General features: G+C 33.5%; 1 protein-coding gene across 5 annotated transcripts in view; it reads left to right on the top strand.

The window, feature by feature from the left end:
* Nucleotides 1-26817, top strand: part of LOC143242175 (uncharacterized) — a 70025-nt gene that overhangs the window by 16872 nt on the left and 26336 nt on the right. For 2 of the 5 annotated variants that reach the window (XR_013022514.1, XM_076485508.1), the window contains one exon: nt 1773-2781. The exons of 1 other annotated variant lie outside the window; for it this stretch is intronic. Coding sequence is in view for 1 of the 4 variants with exons in the window: in XM_076485508.1 (XP_076341623.1) it covers nt 1773-1964 (192 nt within the window). In the remaining 3 variants the exon portion in view is untranslated. Of the gene's footprint in view, nt 1-1772; nt 2782-5561; nt 11382-26817 lie in introns of those variants that run through there. 2 more of the 5 variants (XR_013022516.1, XR_013022515.1) reach the window with 2 other exon arrangements.

Raw genomic sequence — 26817 nt, 5'->3', positions numbered from 1 at the left:
AACTTTTCTCTAAAACTAGTAGTTAACGTGAATTATTTTTCGTGTTTAATCAGCGATAACATGAATAATTATGTGGATACAGATAATTAAGATTTATTTCCCTTTTGCTCTTTAACCTTTTGTTTAAAATCGTAATACTATTTTCTGATATCTTTGTACCGATATCGCCTTGAAAACATACTGTTTATCAGTATTGTAGGGTCAATACTAACTAGCTCTTACTGTTATTTTTAGCCGCGGCATAGCGATTCGTAGTACACCTCTGAGTTGTTTTTTAAAAGCACAAACGTTTAGCTCACAGCTTCGTCATTTCTTGATGTATTTGAGATTTTATTGCAGTCTTGAACTCAGAAGGTCAAACCCTTTCGACTGACGTATTTGGTCATGTCCAAAGTCTCTTAGATGGATTTACTCTAATCGTGCCTAGAAGAATATCTATTTGAGGGTAGGCTGGTAGATAACGTGCTGAGTAATAAAGTTGAATCGGGTTGTATGCTTGGTATTGCCTATACATAAAAATATAGCTAATAAATCGACTAGTAGATTATCCCTACCTAAAAGTGTTCCAAGTGTTGTGGATATTTAGGATTCGTTTTAATTTATTTTAGTAACCTTTAATTTTTCGGAGCAGTTCAATAACGCAATAAGTTATTAGTAGCGTACTAGGTTAATACTGTATTTCTGAAAACGGATTCCTGCTTATCCTAGAATTTCCAGTTCATCAATTCGAAAATAAATGTTGGGTTATTACAAAGGGTTGCCATTGTTGTTTGTTATTAAACACAAAAATTCACAAAGGGTTATCTGTGTTCTGCCCACCATGGGTATCAAAACCCGGTTTCTTGTGGTATAAGCCCGCCGACATTCCACTGTGCTACTGGGGGGAATCACAGAGGGTTCTTGCCTTCATAATATTTATCTTTTGCCATTACTGAAAAAACCTACAATAAATTCAGAATATATTTCACGGTATCACTGACCATTAGATACCACTTTGGAGAGCTAATTATTAGAATATTTTAGAATAGGCCTTTGTTTACAGTTATAACTCTGAGTGTAAGTTGTAGAACAGGCTTTTCATTGCAGTTATAATTTTGAAAATGAGTTATCAGTTCGAGAATAATACCTGTAATATTACCCCACCTTTAAATAGTCTAAAAACGTCATTTTTGTATAAATATTTATTTACAATAAAAAGAATACAACATTAAAATCATTGCAACTTCTCTTTGTTGACATGAAAATGACATAAGAATGTCGAAATGTTGTTCTTCACTTTACTTTACTTAAAGTTTCAATACTCGTACCAGCCATCTTGATAATACATTTTTACTTCAAGTGGGATTTTCGTTATCACGGACAATAAATAGTTATTAAAAACAGGACTAGCCATAAAAAAGAGATTTCACACATGTTTTGGTATCTGTGTAAAGTATTGTAACATTGTATTCATTTCAATCGTAAATACTCCATTTTATTACAGACATTAGAGAAGCCTATTTTTCGGAAAGTTAGTGTTAAAATTCCGTAGTTTTTAATGTCGATAATGATTTCAGAGATATAACATGAAATAATTCAGAAATGAAATAAATTTTATAATATTGTTCAGATTGTTGGTACAAAATAAATTTCTGTTTAAAATTAACTTTACTAGAGTGTTGCTTCATACAAGTTCACATAAACCTCGTTCATGCGAATGTATATAAATAATTTGTGTATCTAGTAAAAATAGAAATAAAATTTATTAACTGAGCGTTTTCTATTATTTACAGGGAGAAAAAACAATCTTGTATTATTTGGTGGTTATGTCACAAGTTCATGAAGAAATCTATCACACGAAGTATTATACAGATATTAAGTTATACACTCAACGACTTTCAAGGTTTTTGTGTAAAATATTTGATTTTTATAGAAGGATCTCTACCTTTCATAGTTTGGACCAACAGAAAGAATTAATTCATTAAATATTCATAAAGGAAAAAAAGATTTCAAATAATGGCATAAACATGGAAATGTCTGATCATGTGTCAAATATTCAACATACTTCTTGTGAAAAAGATGACTTTGTGGAATCGTGTTCAGAAAATAGAACTTTCAATATTCCAGATACGAACTATTCAGATAATATCATCTACTCAGAAGCTTCACACGAACCATCTTCCAAAGAAAAGGTAGCCGGACAAAACTGACAGAAAAATATGATACCCTGGGCCGAATTAATGTAGAGGACACAGACAAAAGTATCAGTTGCGGTTCTTTCGACGATGCGGATTTTCGACAAGATTTAGAAGATGAATGAAATAACATATGCAGCGAATTGACATAGCCCAAGTCGAAACGGTTTTTCGTAGCCACAAAACATTTGTGTTTGTGTTCCAGTGTCTGGCCAATCTGTTTTTCAGAAAGCCAGAGGAAGAATGGCAGTTAGCCCTGACAGGTATCCCTGTCCTGCTGTTTGATAAAGGAGAAACGAGAGCACGAACTAAAGGAAGACTAAAACTGGTCCTCGCCGAAAAAGGCACAGGTTTCATTCTTTGACATGATGTCATTGACAGTTTGACGAACTACAAGGCCCAAGATAATACTTTTCACACCATGTTCCTTTCCACCGATCACAGCCAAATGGGTGGTTTCAGTTTCGAAAACAAAACAGCTGCCAGACAGTTTCACGAACAAGTCGACCTACTGACGTCGGATCCTCTCAATATTTCTTTATCCGTTCCTAAAGCTAAAGGGAAAAATTCCAGGAAGTTGGAAAAAATAAAAGTTACCTTAAAATGTGATATTTCTCTTCCTTGCTGTTTCGAACACGTCACAAGTATTGATATTAGAGACAAAGAGCAATTCTATACGCTGACGAATTTAGTTAGTGCAAGGGAAATCTAAAAAGGTATTAGAGCAATCTGTTCATGAGTAGACGTCCATTGGGACCAATAGTCCCTTTTCTCATGGAGACCAAATTAATGTAGAATGCCCGTACTTAATTATTATTAGACTAAAATGTTTTGATGTTTCGCCGATATCGTAAAAAGGATTTCTGAACAGTATTAGCACTAGTGTGACGCTCGTATGATGACAATTTTTATATTAAATGTGCAAAGTGGAGAATGGTAATTCGAACAGTATGTACAAGTCCGTTAAGAATCGCTGTGTATTTGTGATTTCTTTCTTTCAGGGCCTGGCATGGCCTAGCGCTTTAAGGCGTGCGCTTCGTAATCTGAGGGTCGCGGGTTCGCGCCAAACATCCTCGCCCTCCCAGCCGTGGGGGTGCGTTATAATGTGACAGTCAATCCCACTTTTCGTTGGTAAAAGAGTAGCCCAAGAGTTGGCGGTGGGTGGTGATGACTAGCTGCCTTCCCTCTAGTCTTACACTGCTAAATTAGGGACGGCTAGCACAGATAGCCCTCGAGTAGCTTTGTGCGAAATTCCAAAACAACAACTTTCTTTCAGAACATATGGGCCCGACATGGCCAAGCGCGTAAGGCGCGCGACTCGTAATTCGAGGGTCGCGGGTTCGCGCCCGCCAAACAATGATTGCTTACGCTGGCACAATGACTGATTCGGCCTCCGTATGCGCTTTCTTGCATTTTGCCAACAATTGAACAACAACTTGCAATCAATTCTTTTTCGGGCAGCTTCATCTGTTTCACAAGCTTCCTTGATCGCTCATGTTGTTGAGCCGCGAGATTCTTGAAGTAATCTTTTGGTTTATCCTTCACAGATTAATGCTTTGTTTCCAAGTGTCTCTTCAGTTTGCCAGGAACAAACACCTCGTTCGATAAAGCTGCATTGGAGAGTAGGCAAAATGGTAATTAAGAATGTTCCGATTCCAAAGCGTTTTTTGTACTTTCGTTTGATTTCTTGCTTTTGATTCAACAAATTCTCCTTTGCAGCACCAGATTTACTTAAAAAATTTTTTCATGGATAAATGATAAGCTAATTCATACACGATAAGCACGAATTTCTGCAGTTGATATAAAATTCCTACCTACAGAGAAGTAGCTGTAGCTTACCGCAGAATAAGAACGTGTTCCAGAAAGCAGTTTGATTGTTTGATGCATCATTTATAACGTATGAAGCGCTTTTTATGCATAATAAAAATTCACTGTTAATTCATACCATTACAGTTAAATGAAAAATATGTTGGTGAAACATAGTGGCCTACTTTTTTCAAATTAATATAAATCAAACGTAATTATGTGAATCACACATACTTACATTACAATTTTTGATGGAACCTTTTGTAGACCACTTCTTAAGCTTCTTTCTTATCACACCAGCCATCTTAAGCCTAATGTTTGGAAGAGCGTAAACTTAAAACTCAATAAATCACTAAATTAAAAACACAAAAGCTTAATAAAAGTTCTGGATTTTCAAAAACGTAAAAAGGATGGTAAAGCTTTTGATATTACCAACAGTTTTCTGAATTTCTCGAATTTATGTTGTTATAGATAACTAAGAGTACTTACGTTTAAATGATTCTCCCACAACGGTTAAAAACGTTCTATTTTGCTAAGCAACCGCAATTCAATATCTCAGAATAGAACAATGTAGTATAACATTGATAAAAAAATTGACAGAAAAAAATTGATGAAAAGGTCTACTTTATTCTTTGTTTTATTACTCTAACAACATACCAGTTTCTGTCATTAACGTTTCAGTACTGAACGTTTAGTCATACTTCACAATCGGTTAATGCTATTTTATTTTATTTGTCCACACCCTCTACACCCTCTCACATACAATAATAATAAAAGGTGTGATTTTAACTTGATAGAAGTTAAGTACAAAGCTACATAATGGGCTATCTGTGTACTGCTCACCACGGGTTTCTAGCGTTGTCAGTCCACAGACATTCTGCTGTGCCACCAGGAGGGCTTAAATGTGCTTGCTAGCTAATTCCGTAATTTCCGAAATACCCATTGATTTCAATACACCCCTTCTGAACGTCGGCATTTGTACATTAGAAAAAAAACAAACTTTTTTTTCTTGTCTAAAAATAATTTTCCACGCATTTTTCTTAAGATAATTTGGACATTTCGTATTTATTCAAAGAATTATTGATGTTGATTAAATAACACTATGCATTAAAATATTATAGGTGTTTTGGTCGTGTTGTACGTGACTTGAAGGGTCAGATACTATTTCTTCTTCCATAACACTATGCAATCTGCATTATTTTTGTTTATAAAATATGCAAACATCCCACGCTGATTTTCAGTAAATCAAATAAATTGATAATTAAGTAATCAAAATATGTGTTACTATCACGATAAGAATTAAGTTGTTTTTTACTCCCAAACATTGTATATTAAAATGTTTTATACACGCAATATAACTGGATTGTTTATATAAATATTTATTTACTTATCAGTTACATGTCGCCACAGCACTACGTACATATTTCCAGAGGTGAAATATTTATAAAGTCTTTAAGTCATTTTAAACTCATCATTTTGTAACCAAGATTATTTGAGTGTGTGAATAATGTTGTTCTCCTTGGCCAAATTTATGATTTTGACAAACTATTTAATGTTACAAATTTCTTTTATTTTCTTTAGGTTACTAGATGATGAATAAAGAAGAACTCAAAAAGGCCATAAATATTGGAAACAATATTTGCTAGTACCTTAAACAATGTCATCTCCAAAATTTGGGCCCGGCATGGCCAGGTGAATAAGGCACTCGACTCTTAATCTGAGGGTCGTGGGCTCGAATCCAGATTATAATATGACGGCCAATCCCACTATTCGTTGGTAAAAGAGTAGCCCAAGAGTTGGCGGTGATGACTAGCTATCTTCTCTCCAGTCTTACACTGCTAAGTTAGGAACAGCTAGCACAGATTAGCTCGAGTAGCTTTGTGCGAAATTCAAAAACAAGCAAACAAACCCTGGGTTTAGTTCACGTAGTTTCGATTGTAACGGCATTTCATTAACATATATTTATTTTAATATGAACGATTGTTTTAGTTAAATATATATTAATATTTAGAAATGTACGCCACTTCTTGTGTTAAATATGTATTGCGAAATTCTCCTCTATTTTATAAATTTGTAGAAGATTTTAGAGTAAAGAATCATCAATTGCAGATATGTGTATTCAAATTCTAGTGACTGCCAGTATTGTTGCCAACTGAAATTTCTAGAACCTTGTCAAATGATTATAAAAGATAGTCATCAAACTCGCTGAGAAATAGCATATATTGTTAGTTTGCAACAGTTAGTATACTATAAACCTCAGAACTGATAACTGTGATAAACGCTTATTAATCGAAAAAAAACTACCTATATTTGACCAAGAACGTTCATAGATGTCGAACACTACAAACCATTTAACTTTAGACGATAGTATTTTTACGAGGACATTAGATATTTTCCGTGGTTAAAAGTCAGCTTGTAAACGGCGTGAGTCCAGCGAATAAAAGAGTTAGCTATCTTACTCGTTAAGTGAACTGCATCTATATCAACTTGAAAGTTATTATCATGCCAGATAGAGGACTTAATATTGTTTGTGAAAATGGATCTTGTTGGCAATTATAAATTTGATACACATTCACATTAAATTAACTTTTAAATTAAAATTAAAAGTTCCAGCTATTTGAACTTGTACAACATCGCAAAAAATAAAAATAAACGCCTCCCCAGTAACTCAACGGTATGTCTGCGGACTTAAAACGCTAAAAACCGGGTTTCGATACTCGTGGTGGGCAAACCACAGACAGCCCATTGTAGCTTTGTGCTTAATCAAAAACAACAACGCAAAATAATACAGAGGCTCGTCAGGTACACATTATAATACGTACGTATAATTTTGTACGTAAATATAATGAAGTGAACCAATGCCATTAACCTTTTTCTCACTGCTTTCATTCATATAAGAAAAACTATAAAGACATTAAAGTTTGCGCATGTTGTTTTACCATTTATATTATACTTATGTAAATATATATTGTTTCCATAATCTTTCCAAATACAGACAAATACTATAAAACGAGTTTATATAAAATTGTGTTGTGATGCAGTTGAAGTTAAAATATTAATAACTAAATCAAACTTCAAAAAGATTGCAATATTTACAGAAATACTATGTACTATTCATGTTAATGTAACACAAATAATATTCAATAAATAGATTTATGTTGGAATGAACATGAATTCGTAAAATCAAAGTATTTTGATGGCTAAAAATTATTATACCAAGATATTGAGTCTTACATTTACTAAAGAAAAACAAAGCAATTCTGTAAAGATATAAGACGAAACCCCAATTTTCAAATTAAAAAAAAAAAAACATCGATGCAAAAAATAGTAATAATGGACACTTCATAAAAAAGGCATAATGTCAAACAAACAAATACATTAAAATTTTAGAAATAAATAACTTCACTTTTGTCATCCTGCAATTATTATGTCAAATACATAAGCAAATACATAATTGGATTACCGAAACGATTCATTAAGAAACACATCGACATATATACCATAATCATACCAAATCCAGGTATTCATTAAGAAACACGTCAATATAATTATACCAAATCCAGGTATTCATTAAGAAACACATCAATATAATTATACCAAATCCAGGTATTCATTAAGAAACACATCAATATAATTATACCAAATCCAGGTATTCGTTAAGAAACACATCAACATAATTATACCAAATCCAGGTATTCGTTAAGAAACACATCAACATAATTATACCAAATCCAGGTATTCCTTAAGAAACACATCAACATAATTATACCAAATCCAGGTATTCATTAAGAAACACATCAACATAATCATACCAAATCCAGGTATTCACTAAGAAACACATCGACATATATACTATAACTATACAAAATCCAAGTATTAAAATCAATATTTGTTTTTGTTTCACTTGAGGCTATTCGAGGGCTATCTACGCTTGTCGTCCCTAATTTAGTAGTGTCAGAGTAGGTGGAAGACAGCTGATCATCACTACCTACCGCTAATTTCTTGCGTTACTCTTTTAACAACGAATAGTGGGATTGACCGTTACGTTAAAACGCACCCACTTCTAAAAGAGGGAGCATGTTTGGTGCGACGAGGATTTTAACCCGCGACTCTTGGATTACGAGTCGAGTGCTTTAACCACATGGCCATGCCGGGCGAAAGTAATGAGAAGTGCTTGTAGTTACTAAGGGTAATCTGAAACAAGTAACGTTGAGATGCTTGTTTCATATGGAGGATTACTACACAAAAAATATATTATTCCTGGTAGGATTTTTCTTTACTAATTAAAATACTTTTTATTGGTGTTTTAAATAGAAAGTTCTAACGTTCATGATTTTTGGGTTAAAAAGATTACACGTTCGCCAGTGACGTAAGTAGAGGGGGGCAAGGGTGTACATCTGTCCTCGGGCGCAGCGTCGGGGGTGAGGGCGCCACATTGATGTTACATAATTAGAAATGAATTTCAGAATGAAATGTTTTCCCCTCTTAACCAAGTAATGTCCAGTGTCCCATATATGAAAGTTGCAACGTCATGTGTTGCCACAATTTGGTTGTGATTTGGTCACGTTATACCATAACGCTGTTATGAAATCGTTAAAATGCAGTCATTTCATAGCGAATAATCAATGTTGTTATGTAACATTGTGTGAACGTTGTGAAATGTAACATTATATGCTGTAAATCAGTAACCAGAACGCATATTACACGAGCACTTCACCGAACAAAGTCGATAAATTGTCTATTACTTGATCCAGTTTTTGCAATGCTACCATGGCCTCAGCGCCTTGTCCTTCGGGAGTAACCGAACGGCTATAACTGATAATTGACCCCCGCAAGTCTGATAAAGCTGGAAACGAAGCCGAGAAAATCTAACACTGGACTAGATTGTGAATAGCAGATACAAGTCCGGGCCTTTCGCGCCTTTTCGGCATTGATCCTAAAATTGAAACGGGTGAGCGCGTAACCGAACCATAAGATTTTTGGATGCACCTTTAAGTGCCCAAGGTGAAAATTATTGCTATAAAATCTAAAATTCGTTTATTCGTTGCAGTGTTCATGTATCGGTCATATCATTTGAAAAATACTCATAACGACTTCGTTGTTAAGGATAAATGTAATGGGGATTTGGTTTCAAATAGATTTAATATTTCCTGTTCCTCTCACATTCTCCTGATCTCCTTTACCTATTAACTACTGATCGTTTGTTTGATCTACTCACGCTGTTTACCCTAGCTTTTATCCCAAGCGCCCTAGCTAGCTTTTATCCCACCCAACTTCGGACCAAAGCGAAAGCGAAAACCCTTTCGTCAATAACTATTCTATTACTCGGGGGATTAAAAGCAGAGAAATGCGTAACAGTACAGTGATGTGCCAAAAAACATGATTTCCTATAATGTAATATTATAATTTCTTATACAGCAGACAAGAAATTACGGAATCCTAATTTTAACAATGAGATATAATTGTTATATATACGTTCTTGGGCCATATAAATGGTGTCATATTACACCTCTTGCTTAAAACTCTTGCTTAATGTCAAAAGGATCGATAGGCCACGCTTTCGCGGTCCGTATTTGTACTGAAAATCAAGATCAAGCAAGCTTTTGCCCTTTTGCTCTACGCTAGTTTTTTTTCCTCGCTGAGCTCGTCTTAGTCATGGCATGACTAAACAAAGCATAGTAAATTACAACTTACTCTATTGCCAGTTGTGAAAGGTCTTTTAGTAAGTTAAAACTTATCCTGTTTTACCTGAGATCATCTATGGGATAGAAAAGATTGTCAGTTTTGGCTTTGGTGAGTGTGAAGCGACAAATTACCGACAGCATAAATTTTGAGGAACTAATCGATAAATTTGCAGCAGCAAAGGCAGGAAGAATTTCTCTTTGAAGTTACATAATAACATCCAAAGCATTATATCAAACTATTTCTTTTACCTTATGCTAACTTTCCAGGTTACTATATCCAAGGAAATGTTTTAAGTTTTCGCAATGTTATATTTGACTATTATTTTAGTATAAAATAATTCTGCATTAATTTTTTATACGCATTCTTGTTTCTCATTCTGTCCTTCTCTGTTATTCAATTATATCTTCAAAATACCATTGTTGACTCAATTATTTCACTTTTTTCATCTCCTTCATACCCCAAAAATACGCCACGAAATTCAGGTTTTCATGTTCTAAAACTCTTAAATTTCCGGGAAAGCATGACCCTTATGGCTTACGTTTTGTCACGGGAGGGCGCGAAAACCGACTTTGTCCTCAGGCACTGAAAACCCTAGCTACGCCTCTGTAATTATGTGTAGATAGTGATACTTGATAGATGGCCTTTGTTTTGATGACGTTTTGAATTTCCTAAAGCCAGATTTCTTATTGTTGGCGTTTGCTCTCATCAGATTCTGTCATAAAAGAACATCACATACAACTCTTTATACACCGTATGCATAATTGTCATGTGTCATTTAAAATTGTTATTTAACTTTAAAAACTGCTTTTCTGGTAACACTAATATCACTCAGTTCAACTACATAACACACAGACCACTGCAGTTAGAATCGGCACAGTAGACTGTATAATTAATATAATCTTTCTTTTTAAAAGAAACGTCGTGTTTATTTTACATCACTAGGTCAGGATGATGACAACCGAAACAACTTTGGTCTGGTCTCGCTGCCAGCTCAAACTGCATGTTCTGTTTCCATTACATCGTATAGTCAATACGTTTTTCCATGGCTAACTTACAAGCATAGCTATTCTTATGATTACAAACACTTCTAAACATCCTTTGACTGCTTTCTAGTTTTTCACCCTAGTTTTAAAAGAGTTGTTTGACGTATAATGCTCTTGGTTCAGATATGTCTGTCATCACGAACAAATTAGGTTTCTAGCCACAAATTTAATAAAACAAAATTCAATTTTCTGTATGAACTGTATCGCTAATTGTATCGGTTTAAATGAAGTGGCATTGAGTGTTTCTGAATTATTATTCCTTGAATAAAACTGAACTATTTAATTAAAACCTTCCCAGCCACAGAAGATTAATTGAATCACTATTACAGACAATTGACAGCTGGTGTTGTCTGTATATTTGTCAAAATGTTTGTCAAAATTTAAGTAGATGATAGAAGAATTTCTTCTTATGAACTGGGTAACTAAATTAAGTGGACATCAGTGGTGTAGACAATTTCCCTGAGATGTGGGGAGAAGCAAGACAAATTATTCTTCCCCATTCTGCTGTCATAATAAAATCAGTTATAAATTGAATATGTGAGTGTTCGATTAACGCTAGTCCATATAAAATTTCTGTGAAAAAAACTTTATTACAACGTCTGAAAACGAAACGTTAGGAAAAAAAATTAACGGTAAGATAATTATAAAGTTTTGTTATTAGTACTGAAGATAACGGATCACCCTACTATTTAACAAGGTTCGATTGTGGTATGTTTTGTAAATTTTGTTTGTTTGTTTTTTAATTTTGCGAAAAGTTACGTGTAACGTGTTTGTGTGTTGTTGAATGATATTTCGTGAATATTCAGAATATCAGTAAATCGTTTACATCGAATGAGCAGACGGCTCTGCCCCAATAGATTTCAGCGTGATTTGATGATCCAAGTTTCGTATGTGAATAACTCTAGTATATATATTTGCACACGTAATGGGATACTTGCGTGAGATCAAACAAATCTAAAACCTTGCTAAAGTGATTATATTAATACTATTGTTACTTTATTCATCGATCATCTCGATTATAACTTCTTCTTACTGCAAAGTTTCCACGTTCACAGAAAGGTTACTTTCAAAATTTTCTTGTTGCAAATATTAACTTTCTCCCTCATGGCGTCGTTGGCCAACAATGAAATAGTGTTAATTTTACGTTATCTATTTTTATTATATAGGCCTGGCATGGCTTGGTGGTTAAGGCGTTCATCAACTCCTAATCTGAGGGACGCGGGGTCGATTCCTCGTCACACCAAACATGCTCGCCCTTTCAGCCGTGGGGACGTTATAACATTACGGTCAATCCCACTATATCAGTAACCCAAGAGTTGGTGGTGCACTGGAAAATTAGAGACGGCTAGCGCAGATAGCCGTCGTGTAGTTTTGCGCGAAATTCAAAACAAACTAATTTTTCTTACATATTTATTTGTGCAAATACTATTTTTTTTTGGATCCCAGGTTCGCGCGAAATTAAAAAACAAACAAATGTCCTTGTTTATTTTGTGACCTTTATACATACGTGATAAACCGACTTCGTGTTTTATAAATTTATGTAATTTACGTACAAGTAGTAAATTTAAAACAAACTTTGGTTTTATTTTACTGTGATAATGATAACATATTCATTATAATATTTTTTCGATGTGTATCATAAGTCTTAAATTTCAGAAATAAGCCTTTCTCCCCTCAGCAGATTAAACGCAACTGAGGATAGAACAAAATGACGCATAATATATTTTTTTTCATTTTTCTGATCACTCGAATGAGCTGTTTCCCATTAAATCTGTAGTCTAATGTCATTCAAGATGTTCAAAACATTCTCATTTATATGAACTAGTTATTACAACCTTTGTGTTACGACATAAACTTATGGTTGTATGAGTTACGAACGTTAAAACTAAATATTTTATCGTGTTTGGTCAGCTATATTACTGTAAACAGGTTTACATGTATGATCAGCTATGTCGCTGTAAATATGTTGACTTGTTTGGCCAACCATGTAAACAGGTTGATGTCTATTATCAGCTATGTCACTGTAAACAGGTCGACGTGTATTATCAGCTATGTCATTGTAAACATTAATCTACAGTTTTAGGACAGATAGAGTAAGTAGCTTTGAGCGAATTTTGAAAAAAACTCAAATCGAATATTCCTGGTAGTTGCAATGTAAAGAGTTTGGAACGACGAAATAACTCTTCTTTTTATATTCTTTGATATCACTCGTTTATGTTAAAGTAAATGATTCATAAAAAGAACCATGTTACTAAAAACAACACAGATTTTTCAGAGTTATAGTCTTAAAGGTGGGTTGATAAGTATCATCAATTGATTCACCCTTGTTTTAAACGTTAGACAGGTTGATGTGTCATCATTAGATGCACCCTTGTTATAAACGTTAAAGACAGGTTGATAAGTGTTATTATTGTATTAACACTTGTTCTAAACGTTAAAGACAGTTGATAAGTGTCATCATTATATTCACCCTTGTTATAACCGTTAAAGACAGGTTATAAAGTATCATTATTGGATGCACTCTTGATATAATCGTCAAAGACAGGTTGATAAGTGTCATTATCGGATTCACCCCTGTTATAACCGTTAAAGACAGGTTGATACACTCTTGTGCAAATTAATTGAAACAAGACGGAAAATTACGATTTTTTTTTCAATTTTTTGCGTTTTATACATGATATGACCACCTTTATTTTTCAGAAGATCATTAATCCGCTTTAATATCGAGTCCACGAGTTGACTACAATCTTTACTAATTCTTGGATCGCGGTACCACCCCTCAATTATGGCCTCAATTAGCTTATCTTTCGTAGTACAGTCTTTTCTCCGAAGTCTTTCTTTACAAATCGCCCAAAGATTTTCAATAGGATTTAAGTTCAAAGAATTTCCAGACGAGTCCAGCACCTTTATTTGCGTTGTAGTAATAAAATTCTTTACAAGTTTCGATGTGTAAAACGGAGCCAAATCTTGCTAAAAATGCCAGATCCATCTGGAAATCTCTTTTTCAATTCTTGAATGGCTTTTTTCTGCAAAACTTTGATGTACTGCAGTCCTCGCATCATACCTTCTACGATATGTAAGCCTCCGACGTCATAGTAGCTGAAAAAGCCCCCAAAACATCTTCTTCAAGGGATGTTTTACGAACTTATTGATGTGAGATTCTCGAAGTTGCTAACCTGGAGGTCTGCGAACATGCAGACTTCTTTGACCCCGTACGAAGAAATGAGTCTCGTCACTGAATAACACTTTCCTCCATTGTTCTTGCGTCCAGTTCTTGTATTTCAGACCCCATTAATACCGTTTTTTCTTCATTGAGTTGGTAAGAAGTTGTTTTTGACTGGTCTTTTGCCATTCTAACGCAATTTCGAATGACGTAATATTTCTCAAAATTTCGTCATATATCCCAAATATAGATCGACCGTACTGTAAAACACAGCTAATGACGCCGTCTGTGTGAAAAAAAATGACTATTAAAGGAAATCAGCGGGCCCAGCGAGCCTACACCGGCCGCCATGCTGAAAATATTGTAAAGTGACCATTTGTTTCAATTAATTAGCACAAGAATGTAAGTACTATTATTGAATTCATATTTATTCTAAATGTTAAAGACAGGTTGATAAGTGTCATTATTGAATTCACTTTTGTTGTAAAAAATTAAATATAGGTTGACAACTGTCATTATTGGATTCACCCTTGCTCTAAACGTTAAAGACAGGTTGATAAGTACATCTAAGGTTTAAAACAAATGTGAACCTAGTAATAATAGATTGTTCGACTCCTAAACTCCCTCGTCTCATATTGTCACAAGATTATGCTTGAATCATACTCTCGCGTCTCAAATTGTCACAAGATCTGGTCGAATCAAACCCTCGCGTCTCATATTGTCACAAAAACTGGTCGAATCAAACTACTCTTGCGTCTCATATTGTAACAAGATCTGGTCGAATCAAATTCTAGCGTCTCATATTGTCAAAAGATCTGGTCGAATCAAACTCTTACATCTTATATTGTCAGAAGATTCTAGTCGAATGAAAATTCCACGTCTCCAGTGTCTCATATTGTCATGAGGTTCTAGTCTGATGCCTTACGATCACTAAGCGATACTATCTGGCAAGATTAATAAAAATTATTTGCGATGTTTTTGTTGTTTTTTTTCGTTGGGTTATTTTATTTTCAAAAAATGTTTTTGGATTAGATTTTCAAGTCTTTCATTAAATACAAAAAGTGGCACGCAGCCAGCGCATTTCCTGGCTAGTTCCCTAATATAAACTATAAAACTGCTATTCACTGTTATTTTGAATTAAATGTCCAAATTAAACTAGACATCGTTTTAACCAGTTGATGTCAGTACAAAAATCACTTTGCTGGAATTTGGAAATATCTTAAGTCTATGGCTGCGATTGAGTAAAAACTACATGGAACATTGGATGTGGTTTTTATCACTGTTATTAGGCTTAGTAAAATAAGCCCAATGTTTTTTATCACTGTTACTAGCCTTAGTGAAATAAGCTCAATGTGGTTCTTATCACTGTTATTAGGCCTACTGAAATGAGTCTAGTGAGATATTTAATCACTATTATCAGGCCGAACTGTTTTATTGCTTCGCTAGCTTCAGAGTTTTTTTCCATAACATAAACGCTTTGTATAAAACAACATTTTGGACTGACTTATCTAACATATCGTCAAATGCCTTCTATAAACGTAATTTTTTTATATTCTTCTGTTATCTAATAAAAGATATAACAAAATATAACAAATTAACAATGTTTTCGTCCACCCTCTGTATCTATGATGGCTTATAGTACTAAAAATAGTTTCGATGCCGATGGTTTTGTGGAGCTTTTCACTTCAAAACAAAGAAATCTAACGAGGGTTCCAATAGATCAAAACTTCTAAGCTGATTAATAGATCACTCAACAGGATCCTGCACAATGACTCAGATGCAATCTCTGAATTAACTATTTTGCATCTGTGGACATTCATCATGAGTAAATACGGTTCATGTTTGTGAGCTCACAAGTATCTATTACTTAAGTGTTGAAAACTCAAACCACTAGCTGCATCATTTTGATATTTTGGTGAATAAATATCCATCAAGAGTAAGATAATGATTTAATATCTCTTGGTGACAACCAACAGAAAGAGGTGATATTATCTGGATAATTCCTAACGAAGAAATACTACCTTGATAACCTACTAAATGAGAGAACTTGTTCCTGAATTACAAGGGAAGGAATATATATAAACCCGTACAATTTGTTTTAAGTTGGTAAATACAAAAATAATTAATTTCAAGTAATGTTCGAATCAACGATCCTTAATGAAGTGAGGAATATGAAAGATTACAATTTGGAGACGGTTGGTGACACTAGATGTTCGTTTGTTTGTTTTCTTTCGTGAATTTGAAGACAGACAACAGCTTAACTAGTGATTTTTGGAAAAAAAGTGACAACCTGAGAACCTCCAAGAAAGACGTGCGGTTATATCTTTTTAGATAATTCTTGATAAAGACGAAATAATTAGTGAGTTTGAAAAAGGTTTGTTTATTTTTGAATTTCGCGTAAAGCTACACGAGGGCTATCTGCGCTAGCCTTCCCTAACTTAACAGAGGGAAGGCAGTTAGTCATCACAACCCACCGCCAACCCTTGGGATACTCTTTTACCAACGAATAGTGTGATTGATCGTAACATAATAATGCCCCCCACGGCAGAAAAGACAAGCATGTTTGGTGTTATGGATATTCGAACCCGCGACCCTTAGATTACGAGTAGAGCACCTCAACCACCTGAACATGTTGGGCCTCTAAACAGAATTAAATCTCATGATTTCATACAAATATTAAGTTAATAGATTTTTCATAGGAGTTTCTTGTACAAAGTAGTGATTAAAAGTTGTGATACGAATTCAGCCAAACTTACAGGAGTAGGAGATATAATACTGATGCAATACTTAGCCGTTGAAGGACGAAATAATTAAATAAATGTGAGGGGGACGGAGGGAGGAAGGTGTGATACTAGTAAAGACATTCGAATTTGAAAAACATATTGTCTCAAGAAGAAGGTGTGATACTAGTAAAGACATTCGAATTTGAAAAACATGTTGTCTCAATAAACTATCAAATAAAAAAAAATTGATGTATTGGATGGAAATAGAAGTAAAGCATTGAATAGGTGTAAAATTAATAAGAAACGATTGTGAAATGAGTTAAACGTATTAATCGCACTTTATAATGCAGTGGAACGCCACCAGGGAAACATTTAACATCTAAATATTAGATCTGTATTACCAGTATCTTGAAGTCCCCGATTCATTTCCAAGAAATTTTGTGGATTGGTTCATTGGCTTTGGACGCTAACATCTACGTTCAGTAGGTCCTGTAGAAACTGCCAGGATGTATGGTTTACGTTCAAGTTTGTTCATTGACTCTTCAGCAATGAAACGTTTGATAATCATACATTATATTCATTAGATTTGGAATCCTTGATAATGGAGAAACCAGTGTCACCGTTCTCATAAAGAGTTTCCACAAATGGGGGTGAAGCACCAATATGCCTTACGTGACAAATTAGGTGATATGAATTTGATTTTTGATTATTTGGCGGTAATCAGACATTAACGAATACCCAGTAAAAGTTCCAGAAACGTTCAAACCCACATATATATACTCTTCAAAAAAAAAGAAACGCAAAAGGCAAAATTTGAGACAAATTGTTAACAAGTTTATTCCGGGTAGTTCTGTATGACATGTGTGAAACTTGGCACATTCACTGCTGAACATCCAAAGTCTGCAAAGGCGAAGTCACACTCACTAGTTGAAGTTTAACGTCACTCAACGTATGCCCCCCGTGAGCATCAATAACTGCTTCGCATCTCCTGCCCATGGAAGCGATGTGATTACGAATCACATCTTGTGGAATGGCTGTCCACTCAGCCTGCAAAGCTGCTGCAGGCTGAGGTAGAGTCTGCAGTTGAGGTTGTCGCCGTTGCAGACGTCGATCCAATTCGTCCCAAAGATGTTCGATGGGTTTAAATCTGGTGATCTGGAGGGCCAGGGAAAAACGTTGATGTTGTGGTGTCTCAAGAAGACAGTGGTGAATCGAGCTGTGTGAGGACGGGCGTTGTCATGTTGAAAAACGTCGTTGACGATGATGGGTTGCACATGGGGCCTAAGAATCTCGTCGACGGTTGCGTACGGTCTGATCGGAAATCCTACGCAGCCCTGGTATGGTTGAGGCAGTAGACGTCGCAGTGGTGGTCCTATCCCGAAGGTGACGTAACCGGATGTAGCTGAGAACGGAACATTAATAATTTCCATATAAACCTCTTGACGTCAGAACGTTCTCGAAACCTTATCTATACGCAGATGTTTGAGATTAAGGGTTGTAAAACTCTGTTGTTTACGCACAACGAAGTTAATTATTTATCTAGCATTAAACCAGACATCTTGAAAATCCTATATACGAGTACAACAAATAATAACTACCAAGCTAACACTTGACCATAATAACAGAGTATACAGTTAAAACGTGATGTTAAAGAAAGAGTACAAGATGGGCAAGCTGTGTTAGTTACTTAAGCACATAAACACGTGTTCTCTTGTTCTTTGTAACAAGTGTTATATTAATATGAGTGTCTTTTGTTCTTTGAAACAAGTGTTATATTAACATGATTGTTTCTCGTTCTTTGTAAGAAGTGTTATATTAACACGAGTTCTCTTGTTGTTTGTAATAAGTGTTACATTAACATGAGTATCGTGTTCTTTGTAACAAGTGTTATATTGACATCAGTGTTTCTTGTTCTTTGAAACATGTGTTAGATTAACATGATTGTTTCTTGTTCTTTGTAAGAAGTGTCACATAAAGATGATTGTATCTTCTTTTTGTAATAAGTTTTATATCAGCACAAGTTCTCTTATTCTTTGTAAAAAATATTATATTAACATGTCTCTTGTTTTTTGTAACAAGTGTTACATCAACACGAGTGTCTCTTGTTCTTTCTTTCAAGTGTTATATTAACACGAGTTCTCTTATTTGTAACAAATGTTTCATTAACACGAGACCTTTTGTTTTTTGTAAAAGTGTTACATTAACATGAGAGTCTATTGTTCTTTGCAACAAGTGTCACATTAACACGAGTTCTTTTGTTCTTTGTAAAAGTGCTATATTAACATGTCTCTTGTTCTTTGTAACAAGTGTTACATAAACATGAGTGTCTCTTGTTATTTGTAAGAAGTGTTATATTAACACGAATTCTCGTGTTCATTGAAACAAGTGTTGTATTAATAAGATTGTGTCCTGTTCTTTGTAACAAGTGTTACATTAACATGATTGTTTCTCGTTCTTTGTAAGAAGTGTTATATTAACACGAGTTCTCTTGTTGTTTGTAATAAGTGTTACATTAACATGAGTATCGTGTTCTTTGTAACAAGTGTTATATTGACATCAGTGTTTCTTGTTCTTTGAAACATGTGTTAGATTAACATGATTGTTTCTTGTTCTTTGTAAGAAGTGTCACATAAAGATGATTGTATCTTCTTTTTGTAATAAGTTTTATATCAGCACAAGTTCTCTTATTCTTTGTAAAAAATATTTTATTAACATGTCTCTTGTTTTTTGTAACAAGTGTTACATCAACACGAGTGTCTCTTGTTCTTTCTTTCAAGTGTTATATTAACACGAGTTCTCTTATTTGTAACAAATGTTTCATTAACACGAGACCTTTTGTTTTTTGTAAAAGTGTTACATTAACATGAGAGTCTATTGTTCTTTGTAACAAGTGTCACATTAACACGAGTTCTTTTGTTCTTTGTAAAAGTGCTATATTAACATGTCTCTTGTTCTTTGTAACAAGTGTTACATAAACATGAGTGTCTCTTGTTATTTGTAAGAAGTGTTATATTAACACGAATTCTCGTGTTCATTGAAACAAGTGTTGTATTAATATGATTGTGTCCTGTTCTTTGTAACAAGTGTTACATTAACACGAGTGTCTCTTGTTCTTTCTTTCAAGTGTTATATTAACACGAGTTATCTTCATTGTAACAAATGTTTCTTTAACACGAGTCCTTTTGTTCTTTGTAAAAGTGTTACATTAACATGAGTGTCTATTGTTCTTTGTAACAAGTGTTACATTAACACGAGTTCTCTCGTTCTTTGTAACAAGTGTTATATTAACACGAGTTTTCTTGTTCTTTGTAACAAGTGTTATATTAACACGAGTTTTCTTGTTCTTTGTAATAAGTGTTACACTAACAGGAGTGTCTTTAGTTTTTGGTAACAAGTGTTGCATTAACACGAGTGTCTCTTGTTCTTTGTAACAAGTGTTGCACAAATACGAGTTCTCTTGTTCTTTGTAACAAGTGTTATGTTAACATGAGTGTCTCTTGTTCTTTGAAACGTGTTAGATTAACATGATTGTTTCTCGTTTTTTGTAACAAGTATTACACTAAGATGAATGTCTCTTGTTTTTTGTAACAAGTGATACACTTACAGGAGTGTCTGTTTTTTGTAACAAGTGTGACATTAACACGAGTTCTCTTGTTCTTTGTAACAAGTGTTATATTAACATGAGTGTCTCTTGCACTTTGTAACAAGTGTTATATTAACACGAGTTCTCTTGTTCTTTGTAAAAGTGTTTATATTAACATGATTGTTTCTTTTTTTGTAACAAGTGTTATATTAACATGAGTGTCTCTTGTTCTTTAAAAGGAGTGTTACATGAACACGAGTTCTCTTGTTCCTGGTAACAAGTGTTACACTAACATGAGTGTTTCATATTCTTTGCAAGAAGTGTGATATTGACATCAGTGTCTCTTGTTCTTTGAAACATGTGTTAGATTAACATGATTGTTTCTTGTTCTTTGTAACAAGTGTTACATTAACTCGAGTTCTCTTGTTCTTTGTAAAAGTGTTTATATTAACATGATTGTTTCTTTTTTTGTAACAAGTGTTAGATTAACATGAGTGTCTATTGTTTTTTGTAACAAGTGTTATATTAACAAGAGTTCTCTTGTTCTTTGGAATAAGTGTTACATTAACACGAGTTTCACTTCTTTTTTGTAACAAGTGTTATATTAACATGAGTGTCTCTTGTTCTTTGTAACAAGTATTAGATAAACGTGAATGTTTTGTTCTTTGTAACAAGTGTTACATAAACATGAGTGTCTTTTGTTCTTTTTAACAAGTGTTATATTTATATGAGTGTCTCTTTCTGTGTAACAAGTGTTACATTAACATGACTGTCTCATGTTCTTTGTAACAAGTGTTATATTGACATCAGTGTTTCTTATTCTTTGTAACAAGTGTTATAATAACGTGACTGTTTCTTGTTCTTTGTAACAAGTGTTATAATAACGTGAGTGTTGTTTTTTGTAACAAGTGTTATATTAACATGATTGTTTCTTGTTTTTTGTAAGAAGTGTTACATTAACACGAGTTCTCTTGTTCATTGTAACAAGTGTTATATCAACACGAGTACTCTTTTTCTTTTTAACAAGTGTTACATTAACATGAGTGTCTCTTGTTCTTTGTAATAAGTGTTATATTAACACGAGTTCTCTTTTTCTTTGTAACAAGTTTCATATCAACACGAGTTCTTTTTTTCTTTTTAACAAATGTTACATTAACATGAGTGTCTCTTGTTCTTTGTTAAAAGTGTTACATAAACACGTGTTCTCTTGTTCTTTGTAACAAGTGTTATGTTAATATGAGTGTCTTTTGTTCTTTGAAACAAGTGTTATATTAACATGATTGTTTCTCGTTCTTTGTAAGAAGTGTTATATTAACACAAGTTCTCTTGTTGTTTGTAATAAGTGTTACATTAACATGAGTCTCGTGTTCTTTGTAACAAGTGTTATATTGACATCAGTGTTTCTTGTTCTTTGAAACATGTTAGATTAACATGATTGTTCCTTGTTCTTTGTAAGAAGTGTCACATAAAGATGATTGTCTCTTCTTTTTGTAATAAGTTTTATATCAGCACAAGTTCTCTTATTCTTTGTAAAAAATATTATATTAACATGTCTCTTGTTCTTTGTAACAAGTGTTACATCAACACGAGTGTCTCTTGTTCTTTGTAACAAGTGTTACATAAACATGAGTGTCTCTTGTTCTTTCTTTCAAGTGTTATATTAACACGAGTTCTCTTATTTGTAACAAATGTTTCATTAACACGAGTCCTTTTGTTTTTTGTAAAACTGTTACAGTAACATGAGTGTCTATTGTTCTTTGTAACAAGTGTTACATTAACACGAGTTCTCTTGTTCTTTGTAAAAGTGCTATATTAACATGTCTCTTGTTCTTTGTAACAAGTGTTACATAAACATAAGCGTCTCTTGTTATTTGTAAGAAGTGTTATATTAACACGAATTCTCGTGTTCATTGAAACAAGTGTTGTATTAATATGATTGTGTCCTGTTCTTTGTAACAAGTGTTACATTAACACGAGTGTCTCTTGTTCATTCTTTCAAGAGTTATATTAACACGAGTTCTCTTATTTGTAACAAATGTTTCTTTAACACGAGTCCTTTTGTTCTTTGTAAAAGTGTTACATTAACATGAGTGTCTCTTCTTTTTGTAATAAGTTTTATATTAGCACGAGTTCTTTTATTCTTTGTAACAAATATTACATTAACATTAGTGTCTCTTGTTATTTGTAACAAGTGTTATATTAACATGTCTTGTTCTTTGTAACAAGAGTTACATAAAAATAGTGTCTGTTGTTCTTTCTTACAAGTGTTATATTAACAAGACTTCTCTTGTTCTTTATTAAAAGTGGTACATAAACATGATTGTCTCTTGTTCTTTCTAACAAGTGTTATATTAACACGAGTTCTCTTTTTCTTTTTAACAAGTGTTACATTAACATGAGTGTCTCTTGTTCTTTGTAACAAGTGTTACATAAACACGTGTTCTCTTCTTCTTTGTAACAAGTGTTATGTTAATATGAGTGTCTTTTGTTTTTTGGAACAAGTGTTATATTAACATGATTGTTTCTCGTTTTTTGTAACAAGTGTGACATTAACACGAGTTCTCTTGCTCTTTGTAACAACTGTTATATTAACACGAGTTCTCTTGTTCCTTGTAACAAGTGTTACATAAACATGAGTGTCTTTTGTTCTTTTTAACCAGTGTTACATTAACATGTGTGTCTCTTGTTCTTTGTAACAAGTGTTACATTAACAGGAATGTCTCTTGTTCTTTTTAAGAAGTGTTATATCAACACGAGTTCTCTTTTTCTTCTTAACAAGTGTTACATTGACCTGAGTGCCTCTTGTTCTTTGTAACAAGTGTTACATTGACATGAGTGTATCTTGTTCTTTGTAACAAGTGTTACATAAACACGTGTTCTCTTGTTCCTTGTAACAAGTGTTATGTTAATATGAGTGTCTTTTGTTCATTGAAACAAGTGTTGTATTAATATGATTGTGTCCTGTTCTTTGTAAGAAGTGTTATATTAACACGAGTTCTCTTGTTCTTTGTTACAAGTATTACATTAACATGAGTGTCTCTTTCTCTTTGTAACAAGTGTTATATTAACACGAGTTATCATGTTCTTTGTAATAAGTGTTTTATTGATATCAGTGTCTCTTGTTCTTTGAAACAACTGTTATATTAACATGAGTGTCTCATGTTCTTTGTAACAAGTGTTACATGAACACGAGTTCTCTTGTTCTTTGTAACAAGTGTTAGATTAACGTGAGTGCCTCTTCTTCTTTGTGACAAGTGTTACATAAACACGAGTTCTCTTGTTTTTTTGTAACAAGTGTTATAATAACGTGACTGTTTCTTGTTCTTTGTAACAAGTGTTATAATAACGTGAGTGTTGTTTTTGTAACAAGTGTTATATTAACATGATTGTTTCTTATTTTTGTAAGAAGTGTTACACTGAGATGAGTGTCTCTCTTTCTGTGTAATACGTGTTACATTAACACGAGTTTCTCTTCTTCTTTGTAACAAGTGTTATATTAACATGATTGTTTCTTGTTCTTTGTAACAAGTGTTAGATTAACATGAGTGTCTATTGTTTTTTGTAACAAGTGTTATATTAACAAAACTTCTCTTGTTCTTTGTAAAAAGTGTTACATAAACATGATTGTTTCTCGTTTTTTGTATTATATTTGTTATATTAACCCGAGTTCTTTTGTTCTTTTTGACAAGTGTTACATTAACATGAGTGTCTCTTTTTGTTTGTAATAAGTGTTACACAAACACGACTACTCTTGTTCTCTGCAAGAAGTGTTATGTTAACATGAGTGTCTTTTGTTTTTTGGAACAAGTGTTACATAAACGTGAGTGTTTTGTTCTTTACAACAAGTGTTATATTAACCTGAGTGTATCTTTCTCTGTAACTAGTGTTACATTAACATGAGTGTTTCATGTTCTTTGTAACAAGTGTGATATTGACATCAGTGTCTCTTGTTTGAAACATGTGTTAGATTAACATGATTGTTTCTTGTTCTTTGTAACAAGTGTTACATTAACATAAGCGTTTTTTTCTTTGTAACAAGTGTTTCGTAAACATTAGTGTCTCTTGCTCTTTTAAGAAGTGTTACATTAACATGAGTCTCTCTTGTTCTTTGTAACAAGTGTTACACAAACATGAGTGTGTTTTGTTCTTTCTAACTAGTGTTATATAAACACGATTTCTCTTGTTCATTGTAACAAGTGTTATATCAACACGAGTTTTCTTTTCCTTTTTAACAAGTGTTACATTAACATGAGTTCTCTTTTTCTTTTTAATGAGTGTTACATTAACATGAGTGTCTCTTGTTCTTTGTAACAAGTGTTACATTCACATGAGTGTCTCATGTTCTTTTTAACAAGTGTTATATTGACATCAGTTTCTCTTGTTCTTTGAAACGTGTTAGATTAACATGATTGTTTCTTGTTCTTTGTAACAAGTATTACATTAACATGAATGTCTCTTGTTCTTTGTAAGAAGTGTTACATAAACACGTGTTATTTTGTTCTTTGTAACAAGTGTTATAATAACGTGGGTTTTGTTTTTGTAACAAGTGTTATATTAACATGAGTGTCTCTTGTTCTTTGTAACAAGTGTTACATAAACGTGAGTGTTTTGTTCTTTATAACAAGTGTTAGATTAACTCGAGTTTTCTTTTTCTTTGTAACAAGTGTTAAATTAACACGATTGTTTCTCGTTCTTTTTAAGTGTTACATTCACACGAGTTCTCTTGTTCTTTGTAACAAGTGTTTCGTAAACATGAGTGTCTCTTGTTCTTTTTAACAAGTGTTACATTAACATGAGTGTCTTTTGTTCTTTCTAACTAGTGTTATATAAACACGAGTTCTCTTGTTCTTTGTAACAAGTGTTATATCAACACGTGTTCTCTTTTTCTTTTTAACAAGTGTTACGTTAACATGAGTGTCTCCTGTTCTTTGTAACAAGTGTTACATAAACAGGTGTTCTCTTGTTCTTTGTAACAAGTGTTATGTTAATATGAGTATCTTTTGTTCTTTGAAACAAGTTTTATATTAACATGATTGTTTCTCGTTCTTTGTAACAAGTGTCATATTAACACGAGTTCTCTTGTTCCTTGTAACATGTGTTATGTTAACACGAGTTCACTTGTTGTTTTTGACAAGTGTTAGATTAACATGTGTCACTTTTTCTTTGTAATAAGTGTTACACAAACACGAGTTGTCTTGTTCTATGTAACAAGTGTTATATTAACATGATTGTTTCTCGTTTTTTGTAACAACTGTTACATTAACAAGAGTTTTCTTGTTTGTAATAAGTGTTACATAAACATGAGTGTCTTTTGTTCTTTCTAACTAGTGTTATATGAACACAAGTTCTCTTGTTCTTTTAACAAGTGTTAGATTAACGTGAGTGTCTCTTCTTCTTTGTGACAAGTGTTACATAAACACGAGTTTCTCTTCTTTTTTGTAACAAGTGTTATATTAACATGAGTGTTTCTTGTTTTTTGTAACAAGTGTTTCGTAAACATGAGTGTCTCTTGTTCTTTTTAACAAGTGTTACATTAACATGAGTGTCTCTTGTTCTTTGTAAGAAGTGTTATATTAACACGAGTTCTCTTGTTCTTTGTAACAAGTGTTATATCAACACGAGTTCTCTTTATCTTTGTTAACAAGTGTTACATTAACATGAGTGTCTATTGTTCTTTGTAACAAGTGTTACATAAACACGTGTTCTCTTGTTCTTTGTAACAAGTGTTATGTTAATATGAGTGTCTTTTGTTCTTTGAAACAAGTGTTATATTAACATGATTGTTTATCGTTCTTTGTAACAATGTGATATTAACACGAGTTCTCTTGTTGTTTGTAACATAAACATGAGTGTCTCTTTCTTCTTTCAGCCTTGGGGTCGTTATAATGTTACGCTCAATCCCACTATTCTTTGGTAAAAGAGTATCCCAAGAGTTGGCGATGATCACTAGCTGCCTTTCCTCTAGTGTTACAGTGCTAAATTAGGGACGGCTAGCACAGATAGCCCTCGAATAGCTTTGTGCGAAATTCAAAAACAAAAACTAAGGAGGAACAGATAAATAAACAGAAACCTCAGAGGCAGAGGATGTTAGTCTTGTGTTAGTTGATGAAGTAATAATAACATGGGACATCTCAGTTTAAAACACTGGAAGTGAAAATAAGGTCCCCAGTAACAAATAATATGTCAAATACATTCCCAATGAAATGTGAGTAGAACCTTATATCATGCAGATGCTCAAGTAGTTGCATACAAACCCAAGAATGATGTGAATGAAAGTGGGTAATATTGCCTCTAATAACATAACAAACACTGGATAATATGATACTCTATTTATGAAGTTGTAATTACGTTAAGTAGATTTGTTTCTTTGTTTTGCATTTTGCACAAAGCTATACGAAAACGTATAGCAGAGTAAGACAAGAGGAAAAGCAACTCCTGGGGTACTCTTTCAAACGAATAGTGGGATTGACCATAATAACGCCCTATGAATGAAAGAGCCAACACGTTTAGTTTAACGTGGATTCGCACCCGTGACTGTCAGATTACGAGTCGAGTGCCCTAACCACCTGACAATGCCGGGGCACGTAACGTGGGATAAGTCATTTTTGTATATAATTACGTAAGATTATATGTTTATCAA

Source organism: Tachypleus tridentatus, unplaced genomic scaffold, assembly GCF_004210375.1.
Source record: "Tachypleus tridentatus isolate NWPU-2018 unplaced genomic scaffold, ASM421037v1 Hic_cluster_2, whole genome shotgun sequence".
In the NCBI taxonomy this organism is placed as follows: domain Eukaryota; kingdom Metazoa; phylum Arthropoda; class Merostomata; order Xiphosura; family Limulidae; genus Tachypleus; species Tachypleus tridentatus.
This window is presented reverse-complemented; position numbering and strand designations above follow the sequence as displayed.